At 35.9% G+C, this 25,635-nt stretch overlaps 1 protein-coding gene across 2 annotated transcripts in view; it reads left to right on the top strand.

Annotated features, from left to right (window-relative positions):
• The window catches only part of GNAI1 (G protein subunit alpha i1), an 83,063-nt gene extending 57,722 nt beyond the window's left edge, over positions 1 to 25,341 (top strand). The window contains exons 4-8 of one of the 2 annotated variants that reach the window (XM_019713052.3): positions 3,479 to 3,636; positions 6,683 to 6,811; positions 12,638 to 12,767; positions 13,821 to 13,974; positions 23,279 to 25,341. In XM_019713052.3, the coding sequence (XP_019568611.1) occupies positions 3,479 to 3,636; positions 6,683 to 6,811; positions 12,638 to 12,767; positions 13,821 to 13,974; positions 23,279 to 23,469 (762 nt within the window). In that variant the 3' untranslated portion in view covers positions 23,470 to 25,341. The remainder of the gene's footprint in view (positions 1 to 3,478; positions 3,637 to 6,682; positions 6,812 to 12,637; positions 12,768 to 13,820; positions 13,975 to 23,278) is intronic. The other variant, XM_074340655.2, reaches the window with a different exon arrangement.
• Positions 25,342 to 25,635: the final 294 nt, after the last annotated feature.

Here is a 25,635-nt window from a genome sequence, read left to right as displayed (position 1 = left end):
AAGAGGCCATATTATGTGTCTCTTGACACCTTAGCATTTTTATCTCCTTTCAGAGTTCTCAAAGCACACAGTTATATGAACTGGAACTTACATTCTTTAAACCATTTAGATCTTAGTAATTTGAAAACATATTAACTTGGCTACTTCCAACGATTTTCCTTGCTACTCAAAAGTAATTGCCTTGCAAATAACATTCCTTTCTTTGTAACATCACAAGTGTTCCTTTAAACTGGTTTACTAATTTGTAGCCCTTCTGACTAAACTCCAGTCTTTTTTCAGTAATCCCTATTCTTTTTCTACCCTGTGTCATACTGTTTTGGCACACTCATGTTTATCTTTCTAAATGTTCCTAAGTAACATACTTTTAGGATCATTGTTTTCATTCTGCAATTTTTAAATTTATCCTGTCTGAGGCAGTGGTTACTAATTGTTGACTGACATATATGTGTGATTGGGTGACTGGTTAGCCGGGGAACTTTACATAAGATGCTTAACCTCTCTGTGCCTTGGATTCTTTTTATACAAAACCAAAAATTAGGGAGAATAATTTCTAAAATACCTTCCTGCTTAAATGTATTACCTTAATGCTCATCTGTAGACATCTGAATGTCCTGCTAATGACATGGAAATGAATATTCCAATTAGTTTTTCGAGAGAAAGAGACTATTTTACATTTCTTGAAGAGGAGACATTTTTTAATGTCATAGAGAGTACAGTTTATAAATACAGCTTCCAAAGTTTCTCATGTCTTTTCTTCAGGCTCCTTCCTAGAAAATGTGAAGACAGTGTGATCTTGTGACCCATACCAAAGGATATTAGTCTTTTCTATCAAGAACTTTTATTGCAATTGAACAAATATAATGAAAGCTCATTTGAAAACTCCCTGAGTATTAGAAAAGATGATATAGGAACATTTGTGACAACATGGATGGATCTTGAGAGAGTAATACTGAGCGAAATAAGACAGACAGAAAAAGCAGCGAACCATGTGATTTCACTGATATGTGGTATATAAACCAAAAACAACAAAAGAACAAGACGAAAACTCCCTGAGTGAAAAGTATTTTTAATGGATGGAGAAGATCACGTTTGATGTTGTTTAATAAAAATGACCAAATTTAGAAATTTTTCATGTATAGGTAATTATTTGGAAAAGTGAATATTTACTGGAATTAGGTAAATGGTACTAAGAATGACTTGAAATCATGTTATGTTGGGATTTATTAAGGATATTGTACATGTGTTATTTGCTTGCCTGCAATTCTCATGTGACTTCCTAAAAAGGGGAACATATGTTCTCATGCTGGGAGACTTAATTATACTTCAGATGGTTTCATCTGAAAAGAAAATGTCTTACAAATTGGCAGCAGAATTAATTTATATTGTTAGCTTGTGCCCTCTGCTAGCCTGTCACCGAATGCTTCTCTTCTGTATACCTTATCCTAATGTGTGCCATCGCTTTATAAACATCTACTATAATATGTTGGGAAAATGCCCCTTGAGAAAAGTTAGAGATTATCCACCCAGTTTACAAAGCTTCAAGGGTCAGGCTAAAGAGAATCTCTGTGAAGACAGCACCCTCATATCTCCCATGTTTTTGACTGTTATTACCTAGGGACTAGAGTTGTGTTATCCAGGACTGCAGCTGCTACTCACATGTAGCTACTGGGTATCTGAAATGTGTCTCGTCTGAATTGAGATGTGTTGTTTGTATACAATAAACACCAGATTTCAAAGTTTATGTATGAAAAAGAAATAATCAAATGTCTCATTAATTATTTTACATTGATAACATGTTGAAATGATATTTTATGTGAATAGGCTAAATAAAATATGTCAAATTAAATTCACCTTTTCACATTTTGAAATGTGGCTATTAGAAAATTTAGAATTTCATCAGTGGCTCATGTTACGTTTCTTTTCGACAGCACTGACTTAGAGTGGTTGATGACCTGTGGATCAGAGCTGTAAATATCTGTAGCCTATAAAGTTAGGGAAAATTTAATTAATTTTATATACAGTATTATTTAAATTTTTGGGCATGCAGTCTTCTGAATGCATCATGGTTATTTCTATTCCAAAGCCGCGCTTATTTTGTTTCCTATACCTGCATTAACAAACACTTGCCTCTACCTCCTGGCCCATTGATTTTAATGTACAGTCTCCACCCTTATCCGTGGAGGATATGTTCCAAGACCCCCAGTGGATACTTGAAATCAAGGATAGTATCAAATCTTATATACTATATTTTTTCTTATACATCCATACCTAGGATAAAGTTTAACTTACAAATTAGGCACAGTTAGAGCTTAATACCAATAATTAATAATAGCACAGAACAATTATAATAAAAGTTATGTGAATGTGGTCTCTCTCTTTCTCTCTCTCTCTCTCTCTCTCTCTCTCTCTCTCTCTCTCAAAATCTTACTGTACTCTACTCACCCTTTTTGTGGTAATGTGAAATGATATAATGCCTATGTGCTGAGATGAAATGAGCTGAATGACGTAGGCATAGTGACGTAGCGTTAGGCTACCACTGACCTTTTGATGTTTGTCAGAAGGCGCATCCTCTGATAGGGGTGATCCTGGATCACTGAGCTAGGGCCGTGTCATGGGTGGATGTCAGCAGCAGACGATGGCGATGGATGGGGAAATTTAATATTTTTGGGACGTAGTTGACCACGGGTAACTGAAACTGCAGAAGGGGAAACTGCAGATAAGGGGTTTACACACTATACACATTTTAAAGTGATCTGAAAATGTCAGATCATTCTGTGAAACTATTCTTGTTTATTGATTTCTCCCATCTCTGAACTTATTTTGCTTCTATAAAGACTATCAGAAAGCTAACATTTAATTAGATTCTATCTTCAAGTAATCACTAACGGTGTTAATGTGTTTCTTAGAAAAATTTTTGGAAGGGAGGGGCAAGGCATACACTTCCCTTCTGTTTTCTCAAAGGTGATCATCTTCAGCGTACAACAGTCAGTCAGTAAATAGTTGGTTTGTATGTCCCCTTAGAATCTCTAAATGTAATTCTTCCAGCGCCTTGATAGCTATTACAAAACCCACAACACATACTCATGATTTAAGATGATGCTCTTTTGGGTCAACCAACCTTTTAAAGTGGTGCTTTAGAGAAATAAAAGTTATGGCACTAATAAAAAAACATAAGGGAATCTCGCTGTTGCACTTTTTCATATCTGTAATACCCAGCTTCGTACTTTTTTTTTTTTAATTAAATTTATTGGGGTGACAATTGTTACATAGATTTCAGGTGTACAATTCTGTATTACATCATCTATAAATCCCATTGTGTGTTCATCACCCAGAGTCAGTTCTCCTTCCATCACCATATATTCGATCCCCCTTACCCTCATCTCCCACCCCCACCCCCCGCCCCCCTTACCCTCTGGCAACCACTAAACTATTGTCTGTGTCTTTTTACTTTTTTAAAACATGGCCTTTGAATGTTCAGGATGATGCCCGCCAACTCTTTGTGCTCGCCGGAGCTGCTGAAGAAGGTTTTATGACTGCAGAACTTGCTGGAGTTATAAAGAGATTGTGGAGAGATAGTGGTGTGCAAGCTTGTTTCAACAGATCCCGAGAGTATCAGCTGAATGATTCTGCAGCATAGTAAGTAATCATAACTTCAGAACTAAACTACCATGAATAATTACTTGCAAGTCAAATATACCTCCAAGTCAATTTTATTGCAGAGTCGGCTGACACATTCTTGTACAACTCAGGATATTCAGGATGACAGTATTTGAAAACTTTGTCTTTTTGTGTGTGTGTTGGTAGAGAGCAATGTTGTTATTTTCTTTGTGTTCAAAAGTGTCTCAAGAGAGTCATGCTTATGTAACTCTAATTGAAACGTGCAGCATGGGACTGTTAACAGTATTTTCCAAGAAAGTACTTGGAACTTCCCAAAGTTCGTGCTGAATGGGGGTGTATTTCTAGTTTGCCTGGGACTGGCCCAAAAGTGAGTGTGAGTAATTTGGGTTCTTTTCATTATACTAATGGTTCCTGAGAAGAGTTACCTGTCCAGTGACAAATACTTGGAATGACGTGCACCCCTTTTGAAGGAGCACATGGTGAGCCCAGGACATTTTCTCACTGAGTAAAATAGCTCTACACTTGCAAATTGTCAATTTGTATGCTCTCTTGCATTAGACATTGTTTGCAGATATCTACGTATAGTTTTTCGGGTGAAAAATCTGCCCTGATTTTCCAGACAGTGGTCTAGAGAGTTTGTAAAGCAAGTTGTGATAAAACCTAATCGGGGAGTTTCTGCTTGGTGATCTATACAGAATTTTTAAAAAACTAAGTATTTGTTTCCATAATTTGGTACACATACTCAGATATGTCAAATATAATATGAGTAGCATTAATTGGTCTTAAAATGTGCTGTTCACCCAGTTTACTTTTCAAGTTTGTTCGAGGTCTAGTAAATGCACACACTTTGCCACAGTAAAAAACCTGGCCTCAGGGGCCATACTGAGTGATTATCATATGGCATGTCATTTGTTGTACATCAGAGTACTCGGTATGTATGACATGAATGATTTAGTGTGAATGACTAAATAACACACGCTACTGTATAACTCATAGCAGTTTTTATAACACTGTATTATTTAATCTGTATTTTTAATGTTTTCCAAGTAAAACCATATATATTGTTACATACGTAGTTTATGTATTTATACATAACATCTTCTTATTGAATATGTAGCCCATCTCTCCATCTGGCGTCATTACTTCTACTAGGAAATATTCCTTGACTCACCGAGTAGGTCCTTGCTTCCCTCTTATGAACTCATAATGTATTTTATGAGCTCCTCCAGCAAGAGGAGCTATTTCAATAATTAAGGAATACGTCTCAGGGACAGTAGATTGAAATTTGTTTCCCCATGTGGGGGGACTTCCTGGCCCCCCTCCGTCTGCTGACCAATATCCTCTCTCCTGTGCAGTTTTTGGAAATACATGGAGAAAAATACATCCCTTTAGCTCCTCATTATTTCATTGTTAGTAGTTCTGACCTTAAGATGGAAATAGTGGAGCCATTTTTCAAGAATGAAGGAAATCATAGAACTCTTTCTCCGTAGTGGTTCCAGGGCATTTTGATTTCTGAGTTCTTGACTGGAGTTGGGGGTGCTGCCAAGTTGCCCATTAAGACTGTCCAACCACCAATTTACACTTTAAATTTCTGATCGTTTAAAACAATTTGAATTTTCCACAATGCCTGTTTTTCTTTTTTGTCCCGTTGAAACATAAATGTGCATTATTTTTAGAATCTATTACAGCCATAGCAGTTTTAAGCAAAGAAATGTATTTATGAGTAACCAGAGCATATTTTAAATAAAAGTAGTTATTACGTAGGGACAGTTAGTAAAATCTTGGCATGGCCTGTTTAGTTTATTAAATCAGATTTTCTTATAATAAGGTATAACGTTTTGTATGTGTAATTAAAAATACTGGGGAATTATTACCAATGCAATAATAAGATAATAACATTCTTTGTAATTCAGTAAGTACAATACAGATAACTCAAGGTATTATCTCTCTGTATATTCTTGTGTGTCAACAGCAGATACTTATACTTACCTGTCTAAAATATTTTGGGTTATTAATCAGTGCTTGGATAGTTTTCCAGCTCCATTCTCAACAAATCAAATATTTATTGAGCCCTTTTTGTTTGCAAGAACCTCATTCTAAATGGCTAAGGAACAGTTTCAGAGAAAACGTCAATTAAAGTTGCAATAGTTGGTGCTTCTCTGAGAAACAAGATGTGACTGTTCCTGCCTCCATCCCGTGTCACTGCTTGTTCCAGTGAGAATGACATTCCTTTTTCTATCCCATCGTTCACATTTCTGTTTACACCCCTCACTATCCATGAATCTTTAACTGCTCAGGTTCACATTAATCTCTCCATACCTCGACTTCCTGTACCATTATGGACTCTCCTCTTGATGACACAGAGTTACACAACATCATTGCACGGTATGGCACCACCACATTTTTATATCGCAGCACGTTTGGCATCATCGGCAGAGTGATGAATGAGTGATAAAAACCATTGAGAAGGAAAATATAAATATTCATTTAGAGAGTCAGTAAAATGCAGAGTAAAGGATCATGTGTAGTGTTTCCTGTATGTAACTTACAGCTGGTTGAAAAGGAATAACAATCCCATTCAGCCTTTGGGCAGAGGTTTCCTCACTACCTTCTCAAAAACTGAGAATATCTAAATCCCCAACAAAAGAGTAATAATGTCTGGAACATAAACACAGTGCTACATCAAAAAAAAAAAAAAAAGGTGAAGTAAAGAAGTTTAAGAAACAAACACATGGTGTACAGTTATTTTGGGTGTTTTTAAAGAAGTTATTCTCAATCAGTTTTCTTTCCCAACAACGAGCATTACTACTGTCCTTAAGAAACAAATCACATACCATTTTTAAAATGGTAGAATACTTTTGTGGTTACAGAAGTATAAATATTTTCATTTCAGTGGGATTTGTGTAAGATATAAACTTAAATTGGTTGTATTATATCATTACGCAAAACGGTAAAAACTTCCAGTAACTTGGAATATTGCATGCCTCAGAATGTCTTACTCTTTAATTTAAGTGATCTTTATTGGCTATATTAACTGTTAGCATATTGTTGTTTTGTTTTTCAGCTATTTGAATGACTTGGACAGAATAGCACAACCAAATTACATCCCAACTCAACAAGATGTTCTCAGAACCAGAGTGAAAACTACAGGAATTGTTGAAACCCATTTTACTTTCAAAGATCTTCATTTTAAGTGAGTAGCTTCAAAGCATATGATTTATAAATTTACATATAAAACACGTTGTGTAGGAAAAACAGCATAATAATAAAAGTTTAAAGAAATTTAGAGTTAGAATTACAAAAAAATTGTCTCAGATAATTGGACAAAAGAATCTTTTGGGTGAAAGAGGGCAAGAAACATTCTTAGGAGTAATATTTATATCTTTATTTAAGGAAAAATAGCCATGCAAATTCATTTTGCCTATATTTTTCACAGCGATTGACATAAAATAGTTTTTGGCTTTTATTTCTAAATAGAAAATACTGCTGCAATATTGCATCCATTTTTAAGTAGAAAGAGAGTTTTATTGATAGGACATTTCCTATTTATGGACCTATTTTAAAAGAAAGGTACCTTTTTAAAGTTTGTCATGAAAATTTTTATTCATGCAAACTGATGAAAAAAGTTCATTTAATGTAGAGTGTACTGATTATTAACTTCCTGAGGTCGGATCAGGGAAGCACTGAAGTGCAGTAGCTTTCAGAATGAAGGTATCTTGGAGTTCATTTTGTCCCATTTGCTCATTTTATAGTGAATCAGGCTCAGGGAAGTTCAGATAAGCAGTACATTCAGATTTACAGAACTACCTTTTTCTTTTTCCAATAAATAACAATTTTCAATGTATGCAAAAAACTGCCAGACCTTGCTCCAGTTAACTCTAATGCTCTGAAACAGTAAAGATAATAAAACAGAAGTTCTGAAAGCATCTTCAAAAAAGGTTCCTAGTCAAATATCAACAAAAACAAATAAGCATCAGCTTATGTCATAAAGAAGCTTAACAATTATGAATGTGGGAAGCACAGTTAAATATATGCAACTATACCTCTAATTCCCTTCGTAGGTATTTTAAATACATTTATTATTGTCATTTGTCACTAATTTATCCCACATTCAGTGGTTTATATCATTGAGTTTTCCAGAAAACTGAAATTTAATTTCAATTTCCATAGTAGCTTCCCTCCAAAAAACAAACATCGCCCTGCTTTTTAAACAGAGATACAGATTATAGTTAGTTTATATGACCATATAACTTTGTGCTTTAATACATGGTGTGGTTTTTCACCTGCTTTTAATTTTCTTTTTTCTGTTTTCACTATTTTTTAAGCTATCAGTGGACGTTTTTTGTTGTTGTTGCTGTCATTCTCTCTTATTGAAATAATTTACCTTCACTTGGTCTGCTTACTACTTTTAGAATATTAAATGACTAAAGAATATTAAAATATTGTTATTTGAAATCTGTTGTCTTATTTGAGAAAATTATGAAGTGATTTAATTATAAGGAAGTTCACTGTTAGAATGAGGCTTTAAGGTTTGTTTGTATTTTAACCTAGTGCTCCTTAGATTCTGATGTTTTGCTTTTTATTTACCTTGCTTTAAGACCATATTCTATAGCAAACGTAATTGTTATGTTCAGATAACTGTTCAGTAATTTTTCAGATACGTTCAGTAAATTGTTATGTTCAGGTTTTATTCTGACTGCAGAGCTTGAAAAAATGTATGCTGTTGGGGAAAGCTAGTAAGGCTTCCAGACCTAGGTCGCTATTAGGTAAGTGGGCAAACTCAGTGAAGATTCTTAACAGAGAGTGTTACCATCTTGCCCTTCACAGAGGTTTAAATGTAAAATGAGTTACTGCCTATAAAGGAAATGTGTAGACTTGAGAGCTCTGTAAATGGTGAGAAATGGCAGTGGTAAATGCTAACTCGGCCATTTTTGCTTAAGGCAATCTATGTAAAATTCACTTTCAGTCTGGTTAGTTTCATGTTAAACATTCACTTCCAGAGGGTCCTTTTCACTGCCAGTCTAGGTTTCTCGAGGTGTCATTTCCACATCAGGCAAGTACTGGGATTCAGTAAAGTGGTCTCTCACGTGATGCCTTCAGGAAGCCCACTTAACTTGCTCTGTTTAGTCTCCTCGGGTGAGGTAGCATTTCACAGTATGTATTTAGGTAACTGTTTTTGCTTGCTGACTTAAAGATAAATGTAGGTTTGTCAGGAACTTCAGATAAACTTTGTCTTATTTTGGATTTGAATTATTTTAAATTACTATCATTGCAAACATATGGTTCCAGATTTGCTTTTTATATGTTAAATGAGCCTCAGAAGAATTAGGGCAGAAATGTGTTTTGAATAATTCTACTGGGAACTCTTGAGTGTGTTTATCATTTTTTGTGTTTTGTGTTATAATTCATTGTCTGATTTTTAACTGGTGATGTAAAATTTCAATTTCACTTATTTTGTGGTATGATTGGAATTAAATTCAAAGTGAAGCAATAAATTATACTTTAAGACTATATCTTATTACCTCTGTGAGTAGGCATTTGTGGAAAGTGTCTATGTGGATTATTTTGCTTTAAAGAATCAAGTTTTATTTTACTATGATAGTTTTCGCTGAATATAGAATCATTGTGTCCCTTCTATTGTAAAATTATCATAATACAAGACACTTATATTTCTTTTCTATAGGTAATATGAAAGTATAATAGGTTTTGGAGTGCAATATCATATTTATGGGGTTAATTTCCATATATAGTCAACTAACTTTATACTAATCAGTCTTGGTGGTATCAGACGATAGTCTGAGGATAAGTCAGCACATCTCTTGATTTCCAGTAGTATCCCCTTCCAACTTGCCTCACTCCCTTTAAAAAAGAAACCACTAAGAGAACTCAAAATCACTCCCTATTGGATGCAAGTCAAAAGTCTCATCTTTTCATATGAAGGAGAATATATAATTTTGTGCTGTTTTAGATTAATTTTTTTAAATAATGTTCAGAATTGGAAGATAACTAACATGTGTGAAACAATGAATAATGCTCTGTGCACAGTCCAGTCATTTGCAGTATTGGTTCTTAGTCACTTTCGCTCCTGGCTTATGAAGTAGACCACTGAGTCACAGAGTACGGTCCCCACATCAGCAGCATCTCCTTCACTCACCTGGTGGCTCTGGTAGTCACTGAAGTTTGAGAAGCACTGGCTTAGATGAAAAGTTCATTTGTTTATGACCAATATATGAATGACCCTCACACATTTCTAAGTCCAGTAAATTGAAGAGATTTCTTTTTCTGCTGTCAAATTACTTAATTATCAAGTTAAAGCTCAATATTTAACATTCCCACACCATAACTGATAGAGATCTTTTACATGGTAAAGTTAGTCTGTTATTGTTTGAAAGTGTTTTAAAATATTCTGTGGATACAGTTCATTTATTCAGTCAACAAATATTTATTAAATGCTTGTTAATGTCCAGTGTAGGGGATATAAAGTGACCAAATAAACAAAGTTTGTATCTTTACATTGTGTATGTGTGTGGTGAAATAAATAAATATTTAATATTCAGGGGATGATAATTAGTATAGTGAAAAATAAAGCTGCTATAACAAATTACCACAAACTAGGTGGCATAAAACAACAGAAATTTATTCTTTGGAAGTTCTGGAGGCTAGAAGTTAGAAATTATATGTCCGCCAGGCTGTGCTCCTTCTGGGCTCCAGGGAAGCATCCTCCCTCCCTTACCTCTGCCAGCTTCTGTGGTGTTGGCAGTCCGTGTCTCCTTGGCTTGTAGCCATGTCATGCCACTTTTTGGTCTTTGTCACATTCCTCCTCCCAGTGTGCGTCTTGTTCCTCTTTGCTTTATAGTTCATTCCTCAGTTTATCCCTTTCCTCTTGCATTTTCTGATAGCAGCAGGGAGAAACAAGGCTGTACCTTTCACACTATGCTTGGAAACTTCCTCAGCTGAATATTAAGTTCTCGTATAAGTGCTGCCTGACACCCGGCAGGGGAACATCATTAGGCAAAGTTTATGCCACTTAAAAAAGAATTGCCTTTCTTCCAGTGTCCAAAAACATGGTTCTCATTTCCTTCTGAGATCTCATAAAAATATCGAACATTCATCTCTCTCCCAACATTGTGTTCATGATGATGTATGTATTCTCTAAGATTGCAGCAGCTTCACTTCCATCTCAGTCTCTCCAAAATCACCTGTAATGTCCATGTTTCTAACCAACCATCATTTCATGGCAATCTGGGCTTTTTCTGTCAAGTAACTCAAGCTTCTTCCAGTCTTTACCTATTACCCAGTTCCAAAGCCACCTCCACGTCTTTAGGTATTTGTTACACCAGGACCCCAGTCTGGGTACTAAAATTTGTTATCAGTCAGCGTTCTCCAGAAGGTTCTGTTTATTTCAAGGAATTGGCTTACATGACTATGGGGGCTGACAGGTCACGGTTTGTAGGGCAAGCTCTGACGGAAACTGATGCTTCGGTCTTGAGGCAGAATTTCTTTCCCCTCTGGGAAACTTCCGTTTCTGCTCTTAAGTCCTTTCAACTGATTGAAGTCCCCCCAGGTTATCAAGAATATTCTCCTTTACTGAAAGTCAGCTGATTATACTCTGAATCACAACTCTGAAGTACGTTCACAATAGCACCTAGATTCACGTTTGATTACATAACTACATATGATAGCCCAGTCAAATCAACACATCAAACTAGTACAGAGGGAAAATGTGGGACAAGGTGGGCTTGGTTATCTTACATTGAGTGGTCAGGATGTATGTGATGTTCGATCAGAGACGTTACCTAAAATATCTCTCTGGTAAAGTTCTTTTCAAATTGTGTTCCTTGGCAATTTAACATATATGTAATCATTTTAATGTATTTTCTTGTTTGATTTTTATTACCAGCTGTCCTTTTAGTGTCTTACTCTTTTTATTCTGTGGTAGAATCATTTTGTTATGTGGTATTCTTAAATGTAATGAACAATTTACTAGCTAAGCCATCACTGAAATGATGATAAAAGTGAACATACTAGTTGATGGCCTCAGATTTGGTTTATAGGCCAATACTACTCTACAGGGAAAATTCTTTTTGCTGCCTAAGAATTAAATAAGTACTGTTTTAATTAGTGCACCATCTAGATAAATGGAGCCTTTAAAAATGTACCAGTTTGCATAGTGTTTCCATTATATAAGTGGTTATTTCTAGGTTGCATAATGGACTCTAAATTTCAACTTTTGCTTAACTTAATAAACTCTTACAAGAAAAAGAGGAAAGGTCATTGTGTTTCTACTTGTTAATTGTGTTACTACACTGTACACTAACCTACAATGGTCTACTGTTGTATATCGCATAAACATTGAGTATTTTTCACTCTAAAATAAGACTGTTCATTAGGGCCACCCATTTGTCTTATATTTCATTTCTCACATTTTCTTTTATACTGTGATTTTACTTTTTAATTTAGGCAACCTGTTGGTCCCTATCTGAATATGACTTGCTTGCTCAGCTTTTTGTTACCTGGAATAGTTTCCCCTTCACATCAAAGTCCTTTCTATTGCCTCTGAGAGAAAACAACATTTTATAGTGGGAAGAGGGGACCATATCCTCTGACCCTAATGTTTCATGACATTGGCAAATTGAATATACTCTACTCTCGCTGCATTTCCTGGTTGCTTCATGTGATTTCTCAGTGTTTACACATAGTGCAGTCCATTTGTATTCGTTTTAATATTCAGTTCTACTTAGTTCTCATGCGTTATTGCAGGTGTTGTTTTTGAAGGTATTTTGGGTTTGTGGGTTTTGCTTTGAAATACTCTCCCTATAATCAAACATTTTAAAAAACCAGACTTTTTTCCATTTGTGAAAACCAATTTCTGACATTATTTTCATTCCATAAAGTCCTTTTTTCCTTTCTTCCCATCTCACATCTCCCTGGTAGTTTGGAGCATCTTGTTGATACTGTAGAACTCCTCAGAGCATTTGGGCATTTAATGTGATTTCAAACTCATTACTTTTCTCTACAGAATGTTTGATGTGGGAGGACAGAGATCTGAGCGCAAGAAATGGATTCATTGCTTCGAAGGAGTGACCGCCATCATTTTCTGTGTGGCGTTGAGTGACTATGACCTGGTCCTGGCTGAAGATGAAGAAATGGCAAGTAGAACCACTTTTAATTAAAGATGGAGCATGAAATATGAGGAGCCGAAGACATTGCCAAGAATATTTCTGAGAAAAATTCTTGAGAAATTCTTGCTAATGTCTGAATTATTTGAAAGTTTGGGCTCTTCAGCTTTTCTGTTTCCATACTAAAACATAAGTATACTAAAGAAACACAGATGGATCCTATGTGCGCTTAACTGTGCGTTTTCTATATCTGGTAGTATCTATGTTCTGAATTAAAATAAAGTTAGTTCCATAATAGTCCATGGCTTCTTTTTCTTAACTTATTGCTTCTGCCAGCTTCGTAATCTTTGATCCATGTCATGTTTTGTGATTGCCATGTAATTTTCAGATGCATTCCTGTACATCATTAATCTGAAGGAAATATTTTTAAGTCGAAATTTAAAACTTTCATTTTAAATTAACTTCAATACAAACTATGGAAAACATAGAAATGTCAGGTTTTTTTGTTTTTTAATCAGGAATATACAGTTATAGTGCAATAGATGCAATGCACCATCATACATTCATTTGTCTCATTTTGGTACTCTAGCATACATCTGTGCCCTTTTTTAAACCATGGATACTGGAAGGGCAGGAAACAGGATTGGAGGTTTCCTTCCCTAACATAACTTTGTATTTAGGGTGTTGGGCTAATTGTGTTTCAGCTTGCTCCGTTTAATTTATTAACTTTCAAAAACCTCTACTTCTAATGGAAACTTCAGTTAGAGTTAACTCTGTAATGAGATCCTTTCAAATGTTCACACTTGGCCTCCCTAGATTGCAAGGTCCTCCCCAGGATAGTCCCAGGCAGTGACACATAGTGGACACTGAGCTAGTACCGGTTGAATGCAAAGAGTAATGAGTGATGTAGACACTTAGTCTCGCCTAAAATGCAAGTATGCCAGAAATGTACTCTTGTGGTATGTTATCTGTTTTTCATCTGACTAAGCTCTGTTTTGTTACAACAGTTGTTATGTTTTAAAAGTTATAGTTCTCAAAATCCTTGCCATTATGACAAACTGGTTGTATTCTTTTCTGTTGTAGAACCGAATGCATGAAAGCATGAAGTTGTTCGACAGCATATGTAACAACAAATGGTTTACGGATACATCTATTATACTTTTTCTAAATAAGAAGGATCTCTTCGAAGAAAAAATCAAAAAGAGCCCTCTCACTATATGCTATCCAGAATATGCAGGTATTTTACTTTCTGTAGATAACTTGTCAAGTCACATATTTCTAAGTGAATGTTCCCGTAAGGCAAGATTTCAGTTGTTGATTTGAATCCCTTAGCTTAGTAATTCTTACCATAAGAGAAATTACTGATCGGACTACATTCAGGCACAAGTCGTTAATTGAGGTTTGGATTCGATTATTCAAAATAGCATTCATTTTATGGAAAAGCTGTTGAATAATTTTCTGTGCTGACTCCAAGTCTTCATAAACTTAAAATGCTGATTTCTTCATCTGGTTATCAGATCTCGTGTCAAGTATTGTGTGATGCGCAATAAATAAGACATATCGCTGTTCTAATCTCAGAGACAGATGTACTCGTAACCAAATAGTAGCAGTGTATAACAAGCCTCTACAGAGGAACATGAACATGGAAGGGGAAAAATATCAAGAAGGAATTTGCGAATTAGCTAACAACTCAGGGGAGTCGGGGAAGGTTTCGCAGGAAATCCAAACTTTGGTAATGGGACTATTAGTGGTACTTTAATTTTATTACTGTGGAAAATGGTTTGCGGTGAGAAAAGGAGACCTGAGATGCAGTCCTGGTTTCTCCATAATGAACTCTTTGATCTTAAACAGGGCAATTAAATTACCTGGGTCTCAGTATCCCATCTGTAAAATCATAAGTTGGGCTAAAACGGAGCAGCGCCTGAGCTGCTATTGAAAATGGGTACCAGGAACAGAGGTACATACGTATCCACCCCCCACACACACTCACACAACTTCTCATTAAAGCAGAGTAACTTAGCTTTCATCTGTTTTACATATTGGATTTCTGAAAAAGATTTTATTTTAATGAAGAAAATTCTGTACCTGAAAAAGAGAGAGAGAGTTTGACTACCACTCGTTTATATGATCTCTAAATCTAAATATTCTGAGGAGTTTGGTTAATTTAGCTAATTTGACAGAAGTTGCCCTCACTCTTTCCTTCCTGTTTAAAAAAAGTCCCCAAAATTTGTTTCATTATAAACAAAACTTCAGTCATTCTTGTATTGAGTGAATTGTACAATGAGTATTTACTGCCTTTTCAGATGTGATGTTAAAACAACCCTGTGACATCAGTGCTCTTATTTCGCACTCATATTAGTGAGAACATCGGGGCTTAATGAAGTAACAGAGTCCAAATCCAGACCTGAGTCTTTCTCAGTCCTGCACCTAGACCATTAACAACCAGACTACATTTAATTAAATTCTTATGGGAACCCGGGGGTGAGGGAGATCCTTCAATAAATATACTCACACTACTCATTACAGCCCTTTTTGTGTACTGCAAAGTTATATGCCAGTTAAAAATAATTTCACGCCATTGCTTATTTTAAAACTTTTGTTTTGTTTTTGAAAGTCGTAGTATCCTAAGTCACCTTATTCAGGAATATTTTTAGTGCTTATTACGAATAAAATTATTTATAGTTCTAATTCTAAAATTGAAGTTATCCAGACTCAAGGCGATTCAGTTTTGCCTTTACTTTCATCTGTCTTTCAGTTTATTTCTGTCATTTTCTATTATGAAAGAGCCATTTTGTGTGAATATTACTAGAGTACCCAAATGATTCTATAAATATCACATACCTACAAGGATTTCAGAGCAAGCAAGAATATACTTGTTAGCTCTTTCTTTGCCAGGTATTTAGTGTGTACCAGAATTTTCCTTATGTTTCAAGTTAATAGGAATCCCTGATTTCAGAATCTTTGAACAAAGAGAGTATCATATAATTATTTCACATTCCTGGTGTTAAGATTATAATTTAATCTTCACTGCATGCCCTAATTATTGATTGAGTTGCCTCTTGCTTCAGCCTCAACTCTTAATTCCTGTGGCTGTTGCTTTATATAAAAGAACCCTACGTAGTCTCCAACCATTCAGTTTATTTCCTACCTCTGCCTGTTCTTATATTCTCCTTTTCTTTAAACTTTGGCAGTTCACCACATTCCATCTGCAGTCCTATAATCTTAGCAAGCACTCTGTCCTTTCAGAGTCATATTTATTCTTACCATGTTACATTCTGCTGTCAATTCTGATTTCTCGCTAGAACATCAAGCTTACATTTCCAGCTACTTATTGAACGTGTACTTGCTCTTCAGCACCTGAAACTCAAACTAAACCCTTGATACTTTTCTTCTCAAATTGCTATTCTTTTTTTTTTTTTCCAAATCTCTATTCTTGAACCAGGTTATCATCTATACTTAACCTTTATTTAGGACAGTTCTCTCATGTGTTGGGAAATATCTGTCACATCTCACCCCACCCCCATCCTTGCTATTCTCTTCTTAAGACAAAATCAGATTGAGAAATGTGCTCATTAGTTTATTTATGTATCTTGTTGCTCTTGGGATTAGGTAATATAATTAGATAGAACATATACAAGAAATTGAGCTATGCACTCAGTGATAGCTATTTTCCCCAAATATATTTTTAATATAGAGGTTGCATTAGCTTCTGTGTGAACACAGTGTTTATTGCTTTAGAATTTCAGAGCACCAACCTTATTATGATTTAATAAAAAAACTAACATTTTATGTGTAAAAGAGTTGAAATGTGTTTTGACAACCTAGAGAAAATGGATAAATTCCTAGAAATGTATAGCCTACCAAGACTGAATCATGAAGCCATAGAGAATCTGAACAGACTTGTTACTAGTGAAAAGATTGAATCAATAATCAAAAACCTCCCAAAAAAATAAAAGTTCATGACCAGATGGCCTCACTGGTGAATTTTCCAAACATTTAAAGAATTGATCCAGTTCTTCTGAAACTCTTCCAAAATAGAAGAGGACAGAACACTTCCAAACTCATTTTACAAGGCCAGCGTTATGCTGATACCAAAACCAAATACGGATATCATAAAAAAAGAAAATTACAAGCCAATATCCCTGAAGAACACAAATAGAAAAATTCTTAACAAAATATTAGCAAATCGAATTTAACAACACATACATTAAAAGGATCATATACCATGATCAAGTGGGATTTATTCCAGGGATAAGGATGGTTTAATATCTGAAAATCAGTGTGGTACACCACCTTAATAAAATGTGGGATATAAATATCATTTTAATAGATGCAGAAAAGCATTTGACGAAAATAATTTGACAAAATTTAGCACGCATTTATGATAAACACTCAATATAGTAGGCTATATATGACAAGCTGAGAACTAACATCATAATAGTGAAAAGCTGAAAGCTTTTCCTCTAAGATCAGGAATCTAACTCTCACTACTTTTATTCAACATAGTATTGGAAGTCCTAGCCGATATTAGAAATTAGACAAGAAAAAGAAAAGACATCCAAATTGGAAAGGAAGAAGAAAAATTGTCATCATTTAAAGATGACATATTATATATAGGACATCCTAACGACTCTACCACAGAACTGCTAAACTAATTCAGTAAAGTTGCAGGGTACAAAATTAATATACGAAAATTTGTTGCATTTTTTTTTCCTTTTTTTATTAGTTTCAAGAGTACAAAGCAACATAATAGACATTTAAACCCCTCATAAAGTGATAACCCACCCCCCAAGCTACTACCACTCTGACATCTTATATAGCTGTTACAATACCATTGACTGTCTTCCCTATGTTGTATTCCACATCATGTTACTATATATACTTATATATTTAGTTATAGTTGACATTCATTCAGTATTATTCTACTTCCCGCTTCAGGTGTATAACACATTGGTCAGCATCTACACAGTCTATGATGTGATCCCTCTGATAAGTTCAGTGCCATGATCTGGCACCTTACATGATCTTTAAGTTTCTTTACTGCAGGAATTTTCCTACCCACTGACACGCTAATATCCTCTAAGATTCCTTGTAATGCTGGTTTGGTGGTGATTAACTCCTTCAGCTTTTTCTTATCTGGGAAGCTCTTTATCTGTCCTTCAATTCTAAATGACAGACTTGCTGGATAGAGCAATCTTGGTTGAATGTCATCGCTTTTCATCACTTTAAATATTTCCTGCCAGTCCTGGCCTGCAAAGTTTCTGTTAAGAAATCAGCTGACAGTCGTATGGGGGCTCCCTTGTAGGTAACTAACTGCCTTGCTCTTGCTGCTTTTAAGATTCTCTTTCTGTATTTAACCTTTGGCATTTTAACTATGATGTGTCTTGGTGTTGGCCTCTTTTGGTTCGTCTTGTTTGGGACTCTCTGTGCTTCCTGGGCTTGAATGTATTTCCTTGAGCAGGTTAGGGAAGTTTTCTGTCATTATTTCTTTAAATAGGTTTTCAATTTCTTGCTCTTTCTCTTCTCTTTCTGGTACCCCTATGATGCAGATGTTGGTATGCTTGATATTGTCCCAGAGGCCCCTTAAACTCTCCTCAATTCTTTTGGATTCTTTTTTCTTTTTGCTGTTCTGGTTGGGTGTTTTCTGCTACCTTATCTTCTACTTTGCTGATTGGATCCTATGCTCATCTAATCTGTTTATTCCCAGTAATATATTCTTCATTTCTGTTATTGTACCCTTTATGTCTGACTCGTTCTTTTTTATGGTTTTCATCTCTATTTTTATGCTTCCTATCTCTCTGTTGAAGTTCTCCCTGAGATCATTGAGCATTCTTATGACCATTGTTTGGAACTCTGCATCTGATAGATTGCTTATCTCTGTTTTGCTTAGTTCTTTTTCTGGAGCTTTGTTCTGTTCTTTAAATTGGGACATGTTTGTTTGTCTCCCCATTTTGTCTGCCTCCCTGTGCTTGTTCCTATGTATGAGGTAGGGCTGCTATGTCTTCCAGTCTTAGTAGAGTGGTCTTATGTAGTAGATGTGCTGTGGGTTTCCGTGGCGCAGTCTTTCTGGTCACCTGAGCCAGACACACACTCCAGGTGTGTCTCTTGTGTGGGTTGTGTGTGCCCTCCTCTTGTAGTTGAGCCTTGGTTGATAACTGCGTATCCATGTGAGGGACTGACCCTTAGGCTCACTGGTTGTGAGGACTGGCCTTGACTACAGTGGAATAGTAGTATAGGGGCTGACCCTATGGCTCCAGCTCCTTTTGAAGCCTGCCACTGGGGATGCCAGCCCCACGATCACATTGGAGGGGGTCCGCTGTAGGTCTACTTCAGCCAAAGCCTGTACCGCACCTGGGGCCACCCAACGGGAGCCAGAAAGAAATCCACAGATGGCTGCCACCCGTGCTGTGCTTGAAAGCGCTTTGAGAGGCCAAGCTGCAAACCAAGGCCGGCTGCTATTAGTGCCAGCTTAGGGCTGCTGAGCCAGAGGTACAGGATGCGCTCAAGCCAGATGCTGCTTGTCTGGGTTCTGCAAACCTTTGAGAGACCTTAGGAAAGTTTGCAGCTTAAGCCAAGGCAGACGGTCTGCATGAAAAAGCTGCTGGAAGCGGTGTGTACCCGAAAGGAGGGCAGGGCCTGGTCTCAAATCGCCAGGGTGGGGCAAACTAATGGGGGGGGGGGCACGATTCAGATATGGCAGCTGTCTGCGTCTACACACAGGGAAGGGGGAGGGCTCAACAAAGAAACAACGACCTCCACCATTTCCTCCATCCAGGAGAAAGTGGCGTCTCCAGCCCCCGTCCCAAGCCAGACTACTAAATTCCCCACCATCTGTCCCTGCCTCCTTTCCAGCTGTTGCCCCAGCATTGGAGCTCAGAGTGAATGAATCCGTTGGTGGGTAAGCCCATGCACAGTCTCTTTAAGAGGAGCGCCTGTGAATACAGCTGTACTCAGTCTCAGTTACACTCTCCACAGCCAGAAATTATGGGGATTTGTCTCCCCAGCACTGGAACCCTGGGCTGGAGTAGGGCTGGGATCTCTTGCCCTTCTAAGGGATGGGGAGGGACCCCCACAGTCAAAATAGCCCTCCCGACCTTTAATGGTCACACGAAAGTGTGGGACCAGCCCGTTCTACATCTCTGACCTTCCTACCAGTCTGGAGGTGGCTTCTTCTGCACGTCCTTGGTTGAAAGGCTTCAGTTGAGCTTGGTTGTAGGCGATTCTCGATAACGGTTGTTTTGTAGATTAGTTGTAATTTTGATGTGGTTGTGAGAGATGGTAAACAGTGTTTCCCTACTGTACCATCTTGGTTCCTTCACCCTGTTGTATTTCTATACACTGTAATGAACTATCAGAGAAATCTAGAAAACAGTCCCAGTTACAATTGCATCAATAAGAACAAAATGCCTAGGAATAAATTTAACCAAGGAGGTGAAAAACTTCTACACTGAAAACTGTGAGACACTGATGAAAGACATTAAAGAAGAACAAATAAAGGAAAGATGCTGTTAAAATGCCCATGCTACCCAAAACAATCTAGAGTCAGTGTAATTCTATCAAAATTCCAATGACATTTTTCACAGAAAGAATAATCCTAAAATTTGTATGGAACTACAAGAGACTTCAAATAGCTAAAAGCAACCTTGAGAAAGAACAAAGCTGGAGACATCATGCTCCCTGGTTTCAAATATATTATAGTGCTATAGTAATCAAAACAGTATGGTATTGTCATACAATGGATACATAAATCAGTGGAACAGAATAGAGAGTTCAGAAATAAATTCATGCATATACAGTCAATTTATGACAAAGGAGTCAAGAATATACAGTGGAGAAAGGGTTGTCTCTTCAATAAATACTGTTGGAAAAACTGGGCAGCCATATTCAAAAGAAAACTGGACCACTATCTTACACCATACACAAAATTAACTCAAAATGGAGTTAATTTTAAAGACTTGAACATAAAGACCTGAAACCATAAATTCCTAGAAGAAAACATAGGTGGTAAGCACCTTGAAAACTGTCTTGTGGATGACTATTTGGAATGACACCAAAAGCAAAGGCAACAAAACCAAAGGAAACAACTAGGACTATATTAAACTAAAAGTCTTCTGCGCAGCAAAGGAAACCATCAACAAAATGAAAAGGCAACATCCCGAATGGGAGAAAATATTTGTAAACCGTATATCTGCTAAGAGGTTAATATTCAAAACATGTAAAGAGCTCATACAACTCAATCGCAAAAAAAACCTAAACTCAATTACAAAATGGGCAGGGGATCTAAGTAGACATTGTCCCAGGAAGACATACAAATAGCCATCAGGTCCACGTAAACATCAGGTCCACGCTCAATGTCACTAAACATAAGGGAAATACAAATCAATACCACAATGAGGTATCCCTTCACACCTGCTAGAATGGCTATTATCAAAAAGACAAATAACAAGTGTTGGGGAGGATGTGGGGAAAAGAGAACCCTTGTGCACTGCTGGTGGGAATAGTAATTTTGGTGACTCCACTGTAGAAACAATGTAAGTGTTCTCAAAAATTAAAAACGTACTATATGACCTAGCAAGTCCACCTCTGCGTATTTATCTGAAGAAAACAAAAACACTGACTAAAACTGATACCTGCACCCTCACATTTATTGCAGCATTATTTGCAGTAGCCACCATATGAAAACAACCAGTGAGCTGAATGGAGGGCTAGCTTAGCACTGCTCTATCATAGGTGGCAGTTTGTATATTGCGTCCTCATGACATGGAATGAGTCTCACATGTAGAATAGAGGGTCTCGGAGCAGCTGTACTCAATAGGCTGAGTATTAGAGGACCTGGAAGCCAGACAAATGATTTTGTGTCATTACTGCAAAAGAGGGATTTACCCATTTTTTCAAATGAACATTTGATTGAAGTATTATATATGTATATATATATAATATATATACATACACAAAAAAACACAAATATAAATCTGATTGAATTTTTAAAAGTGAAAATACTGATATATTCACCCCTCAGGTCAAGAAGTAGGATATTTCCAGGTTCTCAGATGTTCCATCGTGGCCCTCCCAGTCTGACTGACCAAACCCCTCACATACACTCACACAGTAAATATTATTAGGACTTATCCTCATTGATTAACTTTCTCACACTTCTCTGTTTTCTAAACATCAGCTGAATATACAGTATATACTCTTTGTATCTGCCTTTATTTGTTCATCAGTATGTTTATTAAACTTACCCGTGTTATTGTGTGTAGCCATGGTACTTTGATTCTCATTACTGTAGAACAGCTTGTTTCATGAATATACCGGAATTTATTGAGCTGGATTATTTCCACAACTAGAAGTTCTGCTGTTAAGAGTCTTAATTGTTTTCTGGTGAACAAATGTATATAGTTCTGTCAAGGGCACATCTAGAAACTGAATTACTGGGTCACAGAGTATGCGCACGATTATTTTTAGATAGTGCCAGACAATTTCTGGAGTGTTTGTACTCAGAAGTCTTTAGTCAGTTCCCTGAAAGCAGGAGCGTGACATTCACTTGTTTGTAACCTCATAGCCGATAAACCACATTTTAAACGCTTGTACAATTTTCTAATAAAAATGAGTGAGAAATGCTAATTAATGTGCATATAGGAAAACAAATGAAAAATACAGATCAGTATTCAGCCAGCATTTTTTGATGGCTAGTCTAGAACTGAAATACCATGCCACACCGTCAGAGAGCTGAGTGGGTCAGTGCTGGGATGTGAAGTACGAAGGAGAGGAAAAAAGACTTTGGGAGACAGAGGCAAAAACAAAGATTATATGAAATACCATATTTTTTGGTTTGGGGAGTTTTTTTAAGGGTAACTTATAGTCATTAAAATTAGTTAACATTGGGTATTTTTCTTTTTTTTTCCTGACAAATGTGATTAATATTTTCTATTACTCTCTCTTTTATTATTTACACCCCTCACAAAGTGATAACCCCTCTCCCCCAAGTCTACTACCCTTCTGACATCGTGTATAGCTGTTGCAATACCATTGACTATCTTCCCTATGCTGTACTTTGCATCCTGTGACTATATATGTATATAATTGTAGTTGACATTCAGTATTACTCTACATCAGCTTCAGGTGTACAGCACAGTGGTCAGGCATCTACACATCTAGTCCATGAAGTGGTCCCCCTGATAAGTCCAATACCCATCTGACACCCTACATAATCTTTACAACATTATCAATTATATTCCTCATACTGTATTTCATATCCCCGTGACTATTTTGTGACTAGCAATTTGTACTTTCTAATTCCTTCACCTTCTCTCCCATCCATCCAGCAAAACAAATAGACACAGAGATACATATAGAGAAAAACATTGGGTATTTTTCATTTAGAAGAAATAGTTTCTCTCATTCTAGACAGGAAACTACAATTACAGAGTCCACGTATTTTACATGTATGAAGATGATTTCAGTATTTTAAGGTTTACTCTGCTTAGCTATATACTCATTTTAACTTTTTTCCTTATGTTTCTTTCCGTTTCCCATCTCAGGCTCAAACACATATGAAGAGGCAGCTGCATATATTCAGTGTCAGTTTGAAGATCTCAATAAAAGAAAGGACACAAAGGAAATATACACCCACTTCACATGTGCCACAGATACTAAGAATGTGCAGTTTGTTTTTGATGCTGTAACAGATGTCATCATAAAAAATAATCTAAAAGATTGTGGTCTCTTCTGAATTTTGCAGTTAATGGGAAAATGCATTTTCAAACCAAATGAGTACTTATATGTGGATCTCCCTAAACTAGAGTCTTGCAGCAACACAGAATGTAGCATACGGCAAATGTATCTGGGACCTGACCAAAGTTGTTCTGTTTTGTTTTTTTGACTGAAAATTAACAGAAGGACCTTTCTTAAATGTGAAAGGTGGTCCGGTAGTGTGAAACCAGGACAGTGTTAAAGCTAGGCTCTAGTGTATTGATGATTTCTGCGTAAGTGTAAATATGCAAATGTATGTATACATGTATTTATAACTTTACTTTTCCACATTACTTTTATTTTAGGTTTTAAGAGTGGCAACTTACAATTCTAGTGTGATGATTTTGGAAATAACAGATATACTAAGTACTTTGTACTGAATGACAGACTATTACCATGTGTGCCAGTTTCAAACAGCTTTATTTATGTTCATGTCCTGTAAATTTTTAAGTACAGTAATTAATATTAGGACACATTGCAGCCCTTGTCTTGATTATATGTATACTTGTAATCATAAAAATGTTATTTGTACAAACATTGCACAGATTATTTTAATAACATGATTTGTTTTTCAAATTTAATGTTTAAAAAGAGGATTGAATATTCCTGCCTTCAAATCAGTTATTTAAACTTGTGTGCATTTCATGTTTTCTTTTAAGAGTGCATGTTGATCTGATTCTACATTAGATTTGGTTAAACTAAATTTTCATATTTTGAGGATATACTATCTTATACTTACTATACTTAATTTTTATTCAGTTGGTTTCTTTTCACTTTGAATTTTAATATTTGGATGGTATTCATGCATTACCTTAAAGGTGATGCCAGATTAATTTTTATATATTTTAAATAACTGCCGTTTTATTTATAACTAAGTTTAGGTGGGAGGTGAGAGATTTTAGGGATAAAAAAATATGTCAGCATAATGAATTTGGAGACATTCATTTGTGTATTTCCTTTGGGAAATCCCTTGTACCTAGCATATATGATAGCTCTTTGTTTGGAAGATAACAAGAAAGATCTTTATTCTGCTCCTGATATAATGCAAGCTTTTAATTTGTGTAACTAGTCTCAAATTTAATTATCACACTATATTAAATTACTTTTTTCCCTTACATTATTCAACTTTCCTCCACTTTCTTGAGTTTAAATTTCTTTTTAAATTATACTATTTCTGAGAATGAAACAGGCAATTACACTTAGAAAATTAGTAATAGTATTTAATAAAGTCAGTGATTGTTATGTATGCACAAATAAGTGTTACATATCAGCTAGATACTGAACTTCGATAGTCATTTTTCTTTGATTATTCACGATGTGTCTTGTGACCTTGTTTAATCAAAACTCCTCACCCTACTTGCCTTTTTCACTCATCTTGAAAAAGTTAGCCTTTCAGTAAGCTTCGTGGGTAAGTAGTTTTTAAGTTTAGCTACGTGCTGTCATTTGTTGAATTTTGTTGAAGTGTATTTGTTACTGTATGTCTATATGTGTGGGTGGGTAAACACAAACGACATTTATATCTGTTTCATTTGGGGGATTTGCTTTTCTTTGTAATGTAAAGAAATTCAAAATTATCAAAATTTCTTAAATGTGTTAGTTTAGATTCTTTATGTGCCTTTCATGAAAGATATGTTTTCATTAATTTTACCAATTGAAGACCTGTAATATCCATATTGTAAAGGTATGTATGAAATTCAACTATAAGAATAAATTTGAATCATAAGAAATACGGATTTAAAAGCCACAAAGAAGCACATATTGGTTATCATCATTGATGAATTTCTGAACTTTATTCTGTGTAATTGTGTTACTAATAAATACCAATAAATTTACATTTTTAAAATTTTACAAACCTGTTGGCTAAACACATTTTGCATTAGGATTTAAGTATCAGTCTATAGTATGTTCATTTCTTCTTTACCTGTGCTGTCTCATTTCAGTTTCATCTACTGTAGAAGATGGAGTGTTCCCTGTCCCAAGTTTTCTCATCAGATATGGTGTCACATTTGGAATTTCCTACTTGGTATCTCCTGCTGAGAATTTATCACTGCTCCAACCCAGAATGCCCAAAACCAAATTCATCATCGTTCTCCCTTTAAATCGGTTCTAATCCCCTGACTGCCATTGTAGCCACTCAGTGCCATTA

Source organism: Rhinolophus sinicus, chromosome 4, assembly GCF_057876585.1.
Source record: "Rhinolophus sinicus isolate RSI-liver-muscle chromosome 4, RSI-T2T, whole genome shotgun sequence".
NCBI classification, from domain to species: domain Eukaryota; kingdom Metazoa; phylum Chordata; class Mammalia; order Chiroptera; family Rhinolophidae; genus Rhinolophus; species Rhinolophus sinicus.
Note: the sequence above shows the minus strand (reverse complement) of the source record. Positions and strands in the feature narration are given on the sequence as shown.